Consider the following 13,217-nt stretch of genomic DNA (forward strand, 5'->3'; position numbering starts at 1 on the left):
CCAGTCTCACCTCCAGTGTCACACAGCTTCTTCCCACATGTCTGTGATCCTGCTGTGTCTCTTACAAAGACATTAGATTTAGGGCCACCCTAACGCAGGATAAAGGTTTTTCTGATAGCTCAGAGGGTAAAGAATCCATCTGTGATGCAGGAGACACAGGAGACACGGGTTCAATCCCTGGGTTGGGAAGATTCCCCTGGAGGAGGAAATGGCAACCCACTCCAGTATTCTTGCCTGGAGAATCCCATGGACAGAGGGGCCTCCAGGGTCACAGTTTCTGCTGGCATATCTGTGACTTCTGCTCTCTTATAAGGACACTCTCTTACAGGGCCACCCTGATGCAGGATGATCTCAAGATTCTTGACTATAGCTGCAAAGACTGGTCTGTAAGCTCCCACCCATAGGTTCCACGGCTGTATCTTTTGGAGGCCAATGTACCAATGCACTCCAAGACTGGAGCCTCACCAGTGCCAGGAGTGTGGACCTAGGTGTTTCCCCATTTACAGATGGGGACATTCCAGCAGGACTAGACTGGAACCCTGGATGCACGGGGTCTGTCCTGAGACCCACCTGGGTTCCACAGTCTGGGGTGACTACTCTCAACCAGAAGGTCCAAGGTGGCCTCCATTTGCTCTTGGGGGTGCCCTCTCCATCTCTGGCTGCTTCCTCTCTGTCCCTGTTGCCCCTTCAGATGCTCCTGTTATCCCAAACTCTTGGCCTCCTGAAAGCCCTCCAGGATGCTCTGCTGTCTTCCTAGTTTCCCTAGTGGGCTGTGTTCTCCAGGTCCCTCAGTGCCTGTTCCCTGAGCCAGCAGCCTGTGGTCACCTGGCCCCTGGGCTTGTCCCTGGAGCAGTCCTGGGCCCCTCCCTGTCAGCACATCCCATCCTCAATTCACTCCACAGCTTCCTCCCACCTCTGGAGCTCTGGTGGCCCCTGCCAGCGGCCCACAGTCCAATATGTGGTTCCCCAGTCTTTGCCCCTGGGCCAGTCCGTCTTGAAGAACCATGTCTGGCAGCCCCACACCCCAGAGTCCTCTGCTCCCAACTAGATGCCTGGGGGACAACACCTGAGGCTTACCATTCGGATGTTCCTTGGGCCCAGGAGACCTCAGGACCCCTCCTGGGAGGAAGACCTGCCCCTCCTCTATACAATGTCATCCTGCTGGGCATGGGAGTGCCACAGCAGCAGGCAGGTGCCCCAGGAAGCAACCAATATCACCACTCCCCTACATGGCTCACAGCTGTCCCCATGGTTGGTTGTCCCCTAGGATGTGGGGTCCTGAGGATAAGAGGACCTGGCTGGACCACCTCTCTGTAGAACCCCGATAAGATGCCAACAGCACCTGGCTTGTGGAAAAGCCTAGAAGCGGGATATCCTGAGCCCTAATGCTTTGACCTGGAAGACTAGGTGGGTGGAGCTGGATCTGAGCCCCCACCCCGATCCCTCCCTCATGCCCACCCACCCCACACCAGGCCAAGGTCTCACGTGTAGTAAAAAGACTTTATTAAGAAGGCTTTGAAGTCAAAAAATAAAACTCTTGATACAATTTTCTGAACCCTTAGGTCAGCTCAGCAAATATATAATCAGTAATTTAGCTGTGTAAGATTAAAGGTCCGTTACTTTATTTAAAATAAAATATATTTTAGTCTTAAAATTTATTCCATAAAGTACATATTTCCCTATAAATTCCCTACATATACACAAGAGGTAAAAAGTAAAAGTTTAAAAAAAAAAACCAAAAACAAAAATTAAAAACTGTCAACAGAAACCACAGCAGAAAGGGATTAATAATTAAAAAAAAGTTAGAAAGTTCCGGACGCCCCTCGCCCCCTCCCCTCCCCACCCCCCTCCGGCCTGCGCGCGGCTTACATACTACAGGGTAACCATATGATCCCCCCAAAGGGAGCCATCCTCCTCCTGGATGTTTCTACAGAGGTTGAGACTGTGGGAAAACAAACACTGTCAAATTGATATCCGCTACATACAAAAGAAGTACAACCCAGAGTTGTAAAAATCGTGTTTTGTTTTTTCTTAAAAAGATCACCTTGGGCTGGGGGCAGGGGTTGGGGGGGACAGGGGGTAGGGAGTGTCTTAAATAAAAAGTGCAAGCAGGCAAGCAGGCCTTTTCTCTCTGGTTTATTTTAACCTGTCGACTCAATACTGTCATTTGTTAAGAACTGAGGTGCCGCTTGGCCGCATCGTCTCCACGCCTGGGACCGGAAGAGTTAAAGCTCGTCTGTAAACACTGGCCACGCAGCCCGCTGCCCCACCCCCTTCCTCCCTTCCAGGCCCTGCGCACCCACCCTGCACCCATTGATGGCCCACGGGTGGGGGTGGGACCGCGGGCGCGCCAGGGGCCCAGCTAGGAAAAGATATGGATGGCCTGGGTGGCGGGCGTGCGGCAGGCTGGGCACTCTGGCTCGCTCTTGCCGCAGATGCGGACGGCGCAGTCCATGCAGAAGAGGTTGTGGCCGCAGGGTACCAGAGCGGCCATCACCTCGCCCTCGGCACATACCACGCACTCCCGCGCCGGGGCCGCAGGCGCCGGGGCCGCTGGGGGCTTACGGCCACTCTCGGGGGCACTGGAGTCCAGCGCCGAGCACGAGGAGGCCGAGGAGCTGCTGGGCAGCGAGGTGGCTGCAGAGAAGCTGGCACTGCTTGAGAAGGACGTCAGGGAGCCCTGTGGGGGCCGCCAGGGCAGGGCACCTACTGGGTCCGGTGTAGGCCGGCGGGCCAGTGGGAGCTCCAGGCCCAGGCCACCGGGCTCGGGCAGCGTGGGTGAGTGGCGTGGTGTGCCGGTCCCGCTGCTGCGTCGGGCACCCGGGGCTGGCGGCGCGGGGGCCCCATTGACCGCTGAGCAGCCACCAAAGGCTGGCAGCGGGGTGGCCCGCTCGAAAGGCGCCCAGATGGTGGCCGCGGTGGGCACGGTCAGGTCCAGCGCCAGGAAGTCGAAGCCAAAGTCGCAGTCCTCGGGGGCGGGTGGCCCCGTGGGGGCCCCAGGACCGTCCCCACCGAAGGTGAAGCCCCCGTTGCCAGAAGCGCTGTAGGGGCTGGCGGGGCCGGCGTCCGGCACCGGCACAGGCACCGGCGGCCCCCCGCGGCTGCCCGCATAGAAGGACTCGGGGCCTCCCGGGGCGCCCAGCGCAGTGTCCCCACGAAGGCTGGCTGTGGGTGCTGGGGGCCGGCGGCCCGGGTTGGGGGCTTTGGCCCAGAGGCCTGCGGCCGCCCCGAGCAGGTCCAAGCAGACATCTGTGCCGTTGGAGTGGAAGTCGCTGTCGGGGCTGGCATCGGTGAAGGCCCCCGTGCGCAGTGTGATATGGGCCTCGATCTCCTCGCGTGCCCGGTCCACGTTCTCAGGCATGCCCGTCACGGCAAACACCGGCTCCTTGTCACGCCCAGGCGTCACGATGTATGTATGCGTCCGTTGCTGGATGCGCTTGATGGTGGCGCCCTTGGGCCCCACCACCAGCCCCACCACGCGGTAGGGCACGCGCACCTGGATCGTGGTCTGTCCAGGCAGGTTGGGTGGGCCCTGTGCCGTACCCGGCAGCCCGCCCGCCTTGCTCCGCGTGGCCCGGATCACAGAGAAGTGCTCGGCAGCCGACAGGATCTCACGCTTGGCCATCTCCACGTCCTCCTTGCGGCCGGTCACGATAAAGACTGGCTCCTCCCCTCGCACTGGAGTCTTGATATACGTATTCGTCTTGGCTCTCAGAGCCTTGATCTTGCACCCTGGGGTAGGGGAGGGGGAGACATGGTGAGGGTGGGGACCCCTCCTCCGGACAGTCCCTCCAGGGCCGCAGCTGCATTGGACAGCCGGTGACCTGGGTGGGCGCCCCACCTTCCAGCTGTGACACCAGACTGCCACTCTACACGTCCTTCCTCCTCCAGAGAGACACTGGTCACTGGACTCAGGACCACCCCAACCTATCATGACCACACTCTACATCTGCCAAGACTCTTGCTCGGTAACATCACATTTTGACATTCCAGGTGGACATGGATTTGGGGGGACACCTTTCAACCTACAACAGGGCCTCTCTTTGCCTTTTTGACAATCCCCCTGCTATGCAGCAGGGGTTTGTAGGACCAGAGCGGACACTGAGGCTGCGTGGAGGGAGGTACACAGAGTGTCCCTGAGATTACAGTCACGTGAAGACGGAGCCCAGGGCTGGAGGAAGGTGGCTACAAGCCCCAGGATGCCAAAGCTTGTGAGCACCACTGGAAGCCTGGAGGCCAGAGAAGACCCTCCACTGGAACCTCTGGAAGGAGCATGCCCCCCACCGACACCCCGATTTCAGATTCCCACCCTGCAGAGCATTCAGTTCTAGTTTCAAGCCATTCGGTCCACTGTACCGGACAGAGGACACTAACGCAGACTCTCTCACACCAACTCTCAGACTGCCTGGAGGGGAACCCAAGGCCTGGGTGGTGGGAACTTCTCATCATATGACCCTCCCCCAACAGCAGATCCTGCGCCCCAGGTCAAAACACCTCCACAGGCCCCTCAGTGGTCCCAGCCACTGAGGGGAAGCTGGGGACATGCCCTGGGGGTTCATCACTGCTGCCCAGGTGACCCTGGGCCGTAGTCTGAGGGCTGACCCTGCAGAAAAGGGCTGGGACATCTGTTGAGGAGAGGGTCAGTCACGCAGGGTCCTTGACTTGGCACCTCACTCAGCATCTAGGCAGCCCTCCCAGGGCTAAGGGGAAGCTACCCATGAGAAATCGAAATGCCAGGTGTGGTTTCAACCAGGCCCCTGACACCCCACCCCCACCCCAGGGCCTTCTGAGACATTTTGAACGGGGCCCAGGAGACTGGGAGTCACCCCACCCTCTAAGCACTGCGAAGCCAGAAGGACACAAGAATATTGTTTCCCTGCAGCACAGAGGGCGGCTCTGAGTGGAGTTAACAGTGTGGCTAAGTTCTCAACAAGAAAAGATACAAAGTTAGCGGGCAAGCCTTCTGCGCTGATGAAGTCAGGGTGATGGAGCCTGGGTCCCCGGCAGGCGCCCTCACCCACAGCTGAATAAAAGCAGGGTAGGTGAGCAAGGGTCTGCCATCTCTCAGCCTCACCTCTTGGTCCCTGGCCATTTCCTCCATGCCCACCTGAGGTCCTCCCCTTGGTGGCTGCCCAGCCTTTCTGGTAACTCCAAAGGCACCCTGACCTGTGCCTGCCCCGATGGTCTCCTCCCTACTTTGCTGCTGGGAAGGGCCTCTCCTGCAGTCCCCTTGCACCTGACCTTCCCCATGTGCAACTTTACTTTCATATCCTCTTCCTTCTTTGCATCACATCAGAGCCTGGCATGCCTTCCTCCAGGGAAGCCCACCCTGACTATACTGGGACAGGCCCCAGTACACACTTCTAGGACCTTATGTCTAACTTTCTGAACTCTCTGAGACTGGGGGACTGTGATGTAAGGCTGGTACACTGGGGGTACTCTGGGCATCTGAGGGACCGTTCCATGCCTCAATTTCCTCATCTGTCAAAAGAGAGCAGAAACAGACCCAGCCTCACAGGTTTCGGGCAGGATCTAATGGGCCAGGGACTGGAGCCTGCCCTCGTGGGGGAGCCTCAAGTGGGGTGGAACCCTGCAGCTTCCTGTTCATGGGACCCCATCCTGCCCTGACCTGAGAGCAGCCTCGGGTGGAGCCCTCAGTGGCCAAACAGAACCCTGCTCACGATCCCCACTTCAGCTGTGATAGCCACTGGACCACCCCCACTAAGACCCCTAGAGATGGCAGAGCTTGGGGGCATGGAACTACACAAGACAGGAAAACTAGGGCTCCAGGAGTGACCCTGAGGGCTACTGCCAATTGGTGGGTACAGCAGAAATGCAGATTCCTGGGCCCTGCCCCTACCAAGGATTCCAACTCAGAGAACTGGGGAGGGCGGGTGACTTCCCCAGCCTCAGCAAGCCCCTCAGTGGCCGGGCCTGCCCTCAGAGAGGCAGGGCCTCGGGTCCCCACAGGCAGCCTAGTTGCAGGCAGTCCTGCTTCCTGCTGCTCACATGAGCCTGGACCAGGATCCAGGCCACCCCTGCACTGAGTGTACTAGGCATTCAAGGAACCAGGTCCCACGGGAGCTCATGCAGGTGACCACAGACCACACTTACCCAGGGAACCTCTCAAGGCCACGTGGGAAGGAGGCTGTGTGCTGGGGGAGTGCTCCCGGCTAAGGGGACAGTGGGGAAAGCATTCCACAAGCAGGTGGGTGCTGGGACAACCCAGTGGGGTGCTGTCCCAGAGCAAGGCTGAGTCACAGTCGGATGTCTGGGGACAAAGCTGGCTCCCGTGTGAAATAGGGACCCGTTGCGCAAGCAGGGAAGGCTGCGACCCCCAACCTGGGCCTGGGGATGGCTCTCTTCCTATGCTCCCCACTCTGGGTGGGTAGATAAGAATATCAAGGCACGGCCCCCATCACCCTAGGATCATCCCACAGGGATGGGGCCACACACAGGCAGAGAATAGCTAGCAGAGGCCCCTCTCACTGAGGGACAATGATGGGGACCCTAGGTGGCTGGCAGGTCAGGCCTGGTGCTGAAGACCCAACCCCAACATCCCAGTTATGGCCACACTGCAAACTATGGCAAGGGGAGCCAGGCAGGAGGGCACCGGGGTGGATGGGGGTGGGTCTTGGAAGGAACTGGACCAAGGTCAATGGCAGCAGATATGTGCCAGCCCTGCCCACTTCTGATGACGGGCTGGGGTGACACCCCCCAACTGGTCCTTCTGAGTTTCCACTTTTTTGTTTGTGGAAAGGGGTCAGCTCCTGACACACCCAACCCTGGAGCCAGTTCTCTCCCAGCTCACCTTTTCTCCCCACAGTGCAAAAAAAGAGTCTGAGAGACTAGAGTGCATATTCCGGCCCTACCAGCTGGCTCTGGCTGCACTTCCACCTCTGCCACTTTACCCTCCTGGCCTGGAGGTGGCAGGTCCTCTTTAGGGGATACCAAGGGGCAAGCTGAGGCCCCCACTCAGTGGGTCCTCTCAGTCCCTCAGGCCTCTCAGCCTCAGGGACCAGAGAGCACCACAGGGGTCATGGTCCCTACCCCTTGCCCAGAAGTTGCACAAACCTAGCGGGGAGAAGACTGAGGCTCACGGAGCAGCATGGAGTTGTCCAGAAAAGGGAGAGCCCAGGTCTGTGGCTCTGGTTGCCAGAGGAGGCTGGACAAATGCACACCCCCTCCATGAACTCCAGGGAAGGGGCGGCCTTGGACCAGGGGTCAGACAGAAGAGTAAGTTCAGGGCAGGCCACGACCCTTGCACTCGGGCCAGCAGAGCAGGAAAAAGGGACAGGCTCCATGTTCAGGGACCCACAGGGAAGACGGGGCGGGGTGGGGGATTGTGACTGGAAGAAGGGCATAGTGTGTCTTCCAGGCTAGGCTTGAGAACTGGTGAGGGAAGACGGGAGCCACAGATACTTCAAGAGGGGGGAGCAAGGGCTGCTGAAGTTGCTGACCTGTTCTGGCATGTGTGCTCCACCCGGAGGCCCTGCACCCGACTTATTACGGGGCGGCGACTGTGTGTCGGCCGGGACTGGGCAGAGAACCAGCATCTTGCTTGAGAATTTTCACAAAAACCTCCATTGAGGTGCTCTCCCCCACCTCCTATCGCAGGGAGGAGCCATTCTAGATTCAGGGAAAGCTCAGGGGGGTCCCTGCCTTGCTGCCTGCCATCAGTGGGAACCCAGGCAGACACCTGGTAAACGGGTACCAGAGGCACAAGTAAGAGACAGGGCGGAGCCTAACGACTCAGCCACCAGGCGGCTCAGATAAGACCAGGGCTCGGGGCCCTCTGCCTACTGTCCACGCCCCCAGGTGCTGCCGGGTGCATCCACAGGGGGCTTGCCCTCATGCTCCACCATCCACGGATCAGCCTAGTGACCTTGGGTGGCATCCCTGGCCTCAAGTCTCCACATCTGCCCACAATGGGCTTCTGGACACTTGGCATGGGGCGGCTATCTTCTTCCAGGTCCCAGTGAGGTTACAGGGCACAGGGCAGGAGGGGACAGTGCTGGGAGGGGACAGGGCAGGGAGGGGAAGTATTCAGTTGGGGTCTCTTGGTGCCTGCCCATAGCCAAGGACCCCCTTATGGCAGTCCCCCGACCTAGCACCACACCTGGCCCTCCTTGTGTCCACATGAAGGGCAGACAAATGAATGACTGAATGTACCTGTGGTCGAAGCAGCAGGTTTGCTGGCCCTAAGGCCCCACCCACCCGGAACTAGTAGAGGGTGGTGTCCAGGTATTCCTGTGGTCCTCTGCCCATGGCAGTTAGGGTGACAGGTCATCTTGCAATTCAAGCCCCCCACACCTCTGTCTAGCTCTTGTGACCCAGGTCCCAGAGGCAGGGTCCCCCAGCCCCATCACAAGCCCCGCCCAGGCCCCACCCCAAGTTCTAGAACCTGGCTGACCAACAGGGAGGCCTGAGCCCAGAGATGTGGGCAAGAGAAAGTTGAGGCTGGTGGGCAGGCAGCTAACAGGGTGGGTGGGTGTGTGCTGGGACGGGCACTGCCCACCACCCTCCGGCCCGCCCGCCCCGCAGCTCCAGGGCCAATGAGCGGCCGCCGGCCTGATGTCACCCAGCCTGGCTCTCTAACAAAGAGAACAATGGGGCGGCTGCAAAGACCTCCCGACAATGCTGCTTCGGGACCCCCACACCCTGGCCAGAGGAGGGCTGTCCGGTTGGATCCCCCCAAGTGGCTTTCACAAGGGGTCCTTGTGCACACCCCAGATCCCTGACTGGGGGCTGACAGCGGGAGGGATATTCGCTCACCCTGTCCTGCTCCCCACCCCTAGCAGGGTGCCCAGGCTGGCAAGTCCTAAGGTGTACCCTCTCTTTGTGCCACCAAATCTCTCTCCTGACCCTGCCAGAATGCCCTCGCCCCTAGCCCCCCTCACACACGAGCGAACCGCCCCGGGCCATTTCTGGGTGTGGAGAGAGCACTGCCGGTCCCCAACCTCCTTATCCCCGGGATGGAACCTCCGGGAGCCCAGGGGCCCAGCAGTGAGCTGCACGCAGGGCGCTCTCCAGGCTGTAGGAGCCCAGACAAAGGCAGCAGCGGGGCCGGAGGGCCGAGGGGAGGAGCGCGGGCCGCGCCCAACTTTCTCCCGCGGCCAGCGGCAGGACAAAGGCGCACAGGCGGCCACCGAGGCCCGAGCCCACGCGGGGCGTGGCCGGGGTCTGGTGTCCAGCTGTCGGCTGGGCGGCCCCTCTGGGGGCGAGTCGCGCGGGAACCCCTGGGGCGGCGCCCCCGACGGCGGCCACTCACCCTGGCGACCCACGATCTCGGCGACGTGCTCGGAGCTGGGCACGGGCACGCACTCGGTCATGTTCACGCTCTTCTTGCGGCTGCCGATCACGCTCATCTGCTCGGCCAGCAGCGTCGGGGGGCCCAGCGCCGCGGGGTGGGGCGCGAAGCCTGCGAACACGTCGGGCGGCGACGGCCGAGGCGGCGGCGGGGGACTCACGTCCGGCTCCAGCAGCGGCAGCGGGCCGGGGGCCACGGCCACCCCGGGCGCCCCCGTCTCAGGCCCGTCGGGGGGCGCCGGCTCCGCCGCGGCCCCGCCGTCTGCGCCCCCAGTCGCTGCACGCGCTCCGTCTCCGCCGCCCGCGGTCGCCCCCTCCTCGTCCTGGTCGCCCGCGCCCCCCAGCCCCAGCCCCGAGAGCTGGTCCAAGGCCAGGCGCAGCGCGGCGGCCGCGTCGTCGGGCTCGGGCGGCGGCCGGGGCGCGGGCGCTGCCTCATCGGCGCCCTCGGGCGGGGGCGGCGGCGGCGGCGGGGGACCCGGGCTGGGGTCCCCGCAGACCGGCGCCCCGGGTTCGCCGCCGCGCGCGCCCCCGCCGCCGTCGGGCTGTCCGGTGGAGCTAGGCATGGCGGCGCTAGCGCTCGGGCCCGCGCTCCCGCCTCCCGGCCGCCGGCCGCCCCCGCCGCCGCCGCCGCCCGCGCCGCCGCCCTCCGCCTCTGGGAGCTCGGCCGCCGGCCGCCGGCATCCAGCAGCGGGGCGGGGCGGCGGCGGGGCTGCTCGGGCGCGGGCGGCGGCGGCGCGGCTCTGCTTGCTTTTCGGCGGCGGAGGCTAGTCGGCGGCGGCGGCGGCGGCGGCGCGGACGCTCCTTCCCTCCGCCCTCCCGCCGCCTCCCTCGGGCCGCCGGCCGCCCCGCCCCGGCCCCGCCCCCGTGACGCGGCCTCCGCCAACAATGGGGCGCCGGGCAGGGCGCACGCGCGGGGCGGGCGGGGGTGTCACGTGGCGTGGACACCGCTGCCGCGGGCGCTCGGGCGGGCCGGGCGCGCTGGCACGTGCGGGCGCGGCCGCAGGTAGGTGCCTGCGGCGGCCCGGGCCCAGGGTGCGCAAGGGCGTCCGGCCCCATCCTCGCCTCTGCGCCGGGGTCCGGGGCTCCCCACTCGGAGACCCCTAGCGCCCCGGCCTGGCTCGGTACTCCAGTCCCCTTCCTCTCCGCGGCCCCCGTGCACACCTGGCCTCTGGGCACCCCCGGGAGGTCACGGGCACCCACATCCCTTGAGTGGTGGTGTTTCCGGGCTTTGGCTGGTTTCCACAGGCCAGGGCCCTCGGACGTGAGCGCCGCTGGGTAAAATTCCCCGAGAGCGTGCCCCGCGTGCCCACGCCTAAAGCCATCCTGTCCTAGTGGCCTCCAGCGGCCCTTCGGGGGCTTCTTTTTGCCTTTGGGGCGAAAGAGCCTTCCGGTTTCCCTTTACATGTAAATAGATGGGCTGGAAGGAGGATTGGCCCGCCGAGTCGCCAAGGGGACCTTGGCCCTAGTCCCTGGCTGGATGCCGCGGAACCTCAGCACAGTTGCATGGGCTCTTTGGGTGCGAGAGGGGACGGCCTGCCCCTTTGCCCAACACTGGTCTCTGCCTTGGGTCTGCTGCCATCCTCACCGGACTTGGATTCCTGCCCCGAATTCCATGGAGTCCCTCAGCCATAGCTGCACCTAGTCTCTTCTCTTCGTGGACTCTTGTCTCTCCTTGCAGGTGCCCCCTGCCCCTTGAAGCCCTCAGCTCCTTGCCTCCTCATGCCTTTCCCGACCCCAGGCTACATTCCACCCAGCTTCTCTCCTGGGGTGTGAGAGGAACTTTTTTCCTTTTCTGTGTTTGAATGCTCTCAAGTATGGATTACTTCATCCTGACTTATGTGTGTCCCCTCCCCGCTAGGACTGGGCTCCTGGAGGCAGGCACTGGAGCTACAGAACTGCTGCGCTCCCAGGAAGCACTCAGTGTGTGACCCCGGCACTCCCTCCCATGCCTCCCTCTGTTCCAGCCACAGGCTTTGTCCTGTCTCCTCACCCAAAGTTCTGCTGGCTTTAGTGGGTGTTCAGGGAACAGGGGGACCTGCCCTGGCTCACCTGGCCAGCCTCAAGTCCCCCTGGGGGCAGGGCGTGGGAGGGGCCTTGGTGCCTGCTCATCCTTCCCCCTTCCTGGGACCCCACCCAGGGTGGCATGCTGGAAAGGGGTTTGGGTGGGGAGAGGAGAGGCCAGGAATGGAGGAGACAGTGTTTGAGCTGGGGCAGAGTGGTATCCAGCCCTTACTGGTGACAGATGGGGAACAGGCCAGAGTGGCTTGTCCTGGGTGCACCCCTGTGGGTGGTCATGCATGCACACATGTGTTCTTCAGACAAGCTCAGACTGGTGAGAGTTAACAGCACAGTAGCAGGAGTTCAACATCAGCAGGAACTCTCCCAGAAAGTCAAGCAAAAAGACAAAAGGTGAGGGAAGAGAAAATAGAGGAAAGTGGACAGAAGTTGTCCAGGAAATAATGGGATAGTGGAGCCAGAGCCTCCAAATAGCTAGGACCCCACAACTTGTTTGGAGACTCAGGTATCCTGGGACCACTAAGGGCTTTCGGGTCACATTCCAAAGGATCATTAAGAAAGCCGAGGTTCCTAGGGAAAGTGATGGCTGACCCCAAGGTCCATATCAAGAGGAAGGAGAAATCAGGATGTTTCAGGCCACAGGTCATCACAGATTAGCTTAGTATACTGCAGGATGCACTCCAGCAAAAAAAAGGGAGTAAATGAAGAAACAGGTGCTGCGCTAGGAAGGTGAGTTTTGTGGGGCTGGATGATCATCTGAGGGGTTTGACTGAGGCCACTGAGGGGAACTGATCATCAGAAGCAAAGATTACGATTTTAAAAGAAGGCTGTCGGGCAAGAAATGGACAAGAATGAAAAGGGGGAATGGGGACTCTGGGGCCTTGATTTCAACATGCAGTTGGAGATACCTGAACAATGACCTGTTGTATGTACATGTGGATTTGTTCATGATGGCCCTGTGGTGATGTGCTTTTAAAGTCCTTTTAATAAAAAATAAAAGTCCGTTCAGAACTGCAAACCACCAATCTCTTAAGTGCTTTTCATGCTGAAGTATTTAGGGGCAGGGGGTGGTGTCTCCTTCGAAATGTACCAGAAATAAGATGAAGGGGAGGGATGGACAGAAAGGTGGATGGGGGTTGGGGGAAGCTACAAATGAAATGGCAGTCCTGGACCCCTGGGCAGGGTACTCCCCTTGGCACTGTGGACATTTGTGGCGGGGTCTTTCTTGATGGCTCAGAGGTAAAGAATCCCACCTGCTAATGCAGGAGATATGGGTTCGATCTGTGGGTGAGGAAGATCTCCTGGAGGAGATAGCAACCTACCCCAGTATTTTTGCTGGGAAATTGCATGGACAGAGGATCCTGGGGAGGGGGGGTGGTGGCTACAATCCATGGAGTTGCAGAGTTGAACACGACTGAGCAACTAATCAACAGCATCCACAGGGAATGGGGGGACGCTGTGGGATATGAAGCAGCCTTCCTGGCCCTACCCACTATATGCCTGGAGTCGTCACCTCTCCTCTACTCCCTGGAGTAGTTTTCTGTGGCGCCATCTCTCCAGCCTCCACCCCTGAATCACAGGGTGTTCATCTCCCTGTGTGGCTATGTCCTCACTTTTTATAAGGGCACCAGGCATTGGGTTCAGGGTCACTCTACTCTGTGTGACCTCATCTTAATAGTGACGTCTGCAAAGATCCTATTTCCACACGAGGTCCTGCTCACAGATTTAGGGGCTGGGATCCGGATGTATCTTTTGAGGGGACAATGCGATGCACCAGACCTCCCTGGGTGCAGAATCACCAAGCTGAGAACAGTTAATCACCCCCACACACACACCCACGCATCTGGCATGGGGGGCCTGGATGGTCACTTAAAATGCTCTCAACCCTGCTC

General features: G+C 60.9%; 1 protein-coding gene and 1 long non-coding RNA gene across 2 annotated transcripts; one reads left to right on the forward strand and one right to left on the reverse strand.

The window, feature by feature from the left end:
- Positions 1 to 1,486: 1,486 nt before the first annotated feature.
- Positions 1,487 to 10,119, reverse strand: MEX3D (mex-3 RNA binding family member D). Its single transcript, XM_069589729.1, has 2 exons — positions 9,272 to 10,119; positions 1,487 to 3,732 (listed from the first exon to the last, which is right to left on the reverse strand). Exons 1-2 carry the CDS (start codon positions 9,870 to 9,872, stop codon positions 2,363 to 2,365), a joined length of 1,971 nt encoding a protein of 656 aa, XP_069445830.1. The 5' UTR covers positions 9,873 to 10,119; the 3' UTR covers positions 1,487 to 2,362.
- A 102-nt stretch (positions 10,120 to 10,221) lies between these two features.
- LOC138441824 (uncharacterized) lies at positions 10,222 to 12,343 on the forward strand. Its single transcript, XR_011257440.1, has 2 exons — positions 10,222 to 10,312; positions 10,722 to 12,343. It is a non-coding gene; the product is annotated as an uncharacterized lncRNA (long non-coding RNA).
- Positions 12,344 to 13,217: the final 874 nt, after the last annotated feature.

This window comes from Ovis canadensis, chromosome 5, assembly GCF_042477335.2.
Source record: "Ovis canadensis isolate MfBH-ARS-UI-01 breed Bighorn chromosome 5, ARS-UI_OviCan_v2, whole genome shotgun sequence".
In the NCBI taxonomy this organism is placed as follows: Eukaryota; Metazoa; Chordata; class Mammalia; order Artiodactyla; family Bovidae; genus Ovis; species Ovis canadensis.

What these genes read in the sequence shown, in the direction of transcription:
- MEX3D (XM_069589729.1), bottom strand. Translation starts at nt 9,872, where the DNA reads ATGCCTAGCTCCACCGGACAGCCCGACGGCGGCGGGGGCGCGCGCGGC. An exon ending in CGAGATCGTGGGTCGCCAGG is followed by an intron (nt 3,733 to 9,271) that starts GTGAGTGGCCGC and finishes CCCCTACCCCAG; the next exon opens with GGTGCAAGATCAAGGCTCTG.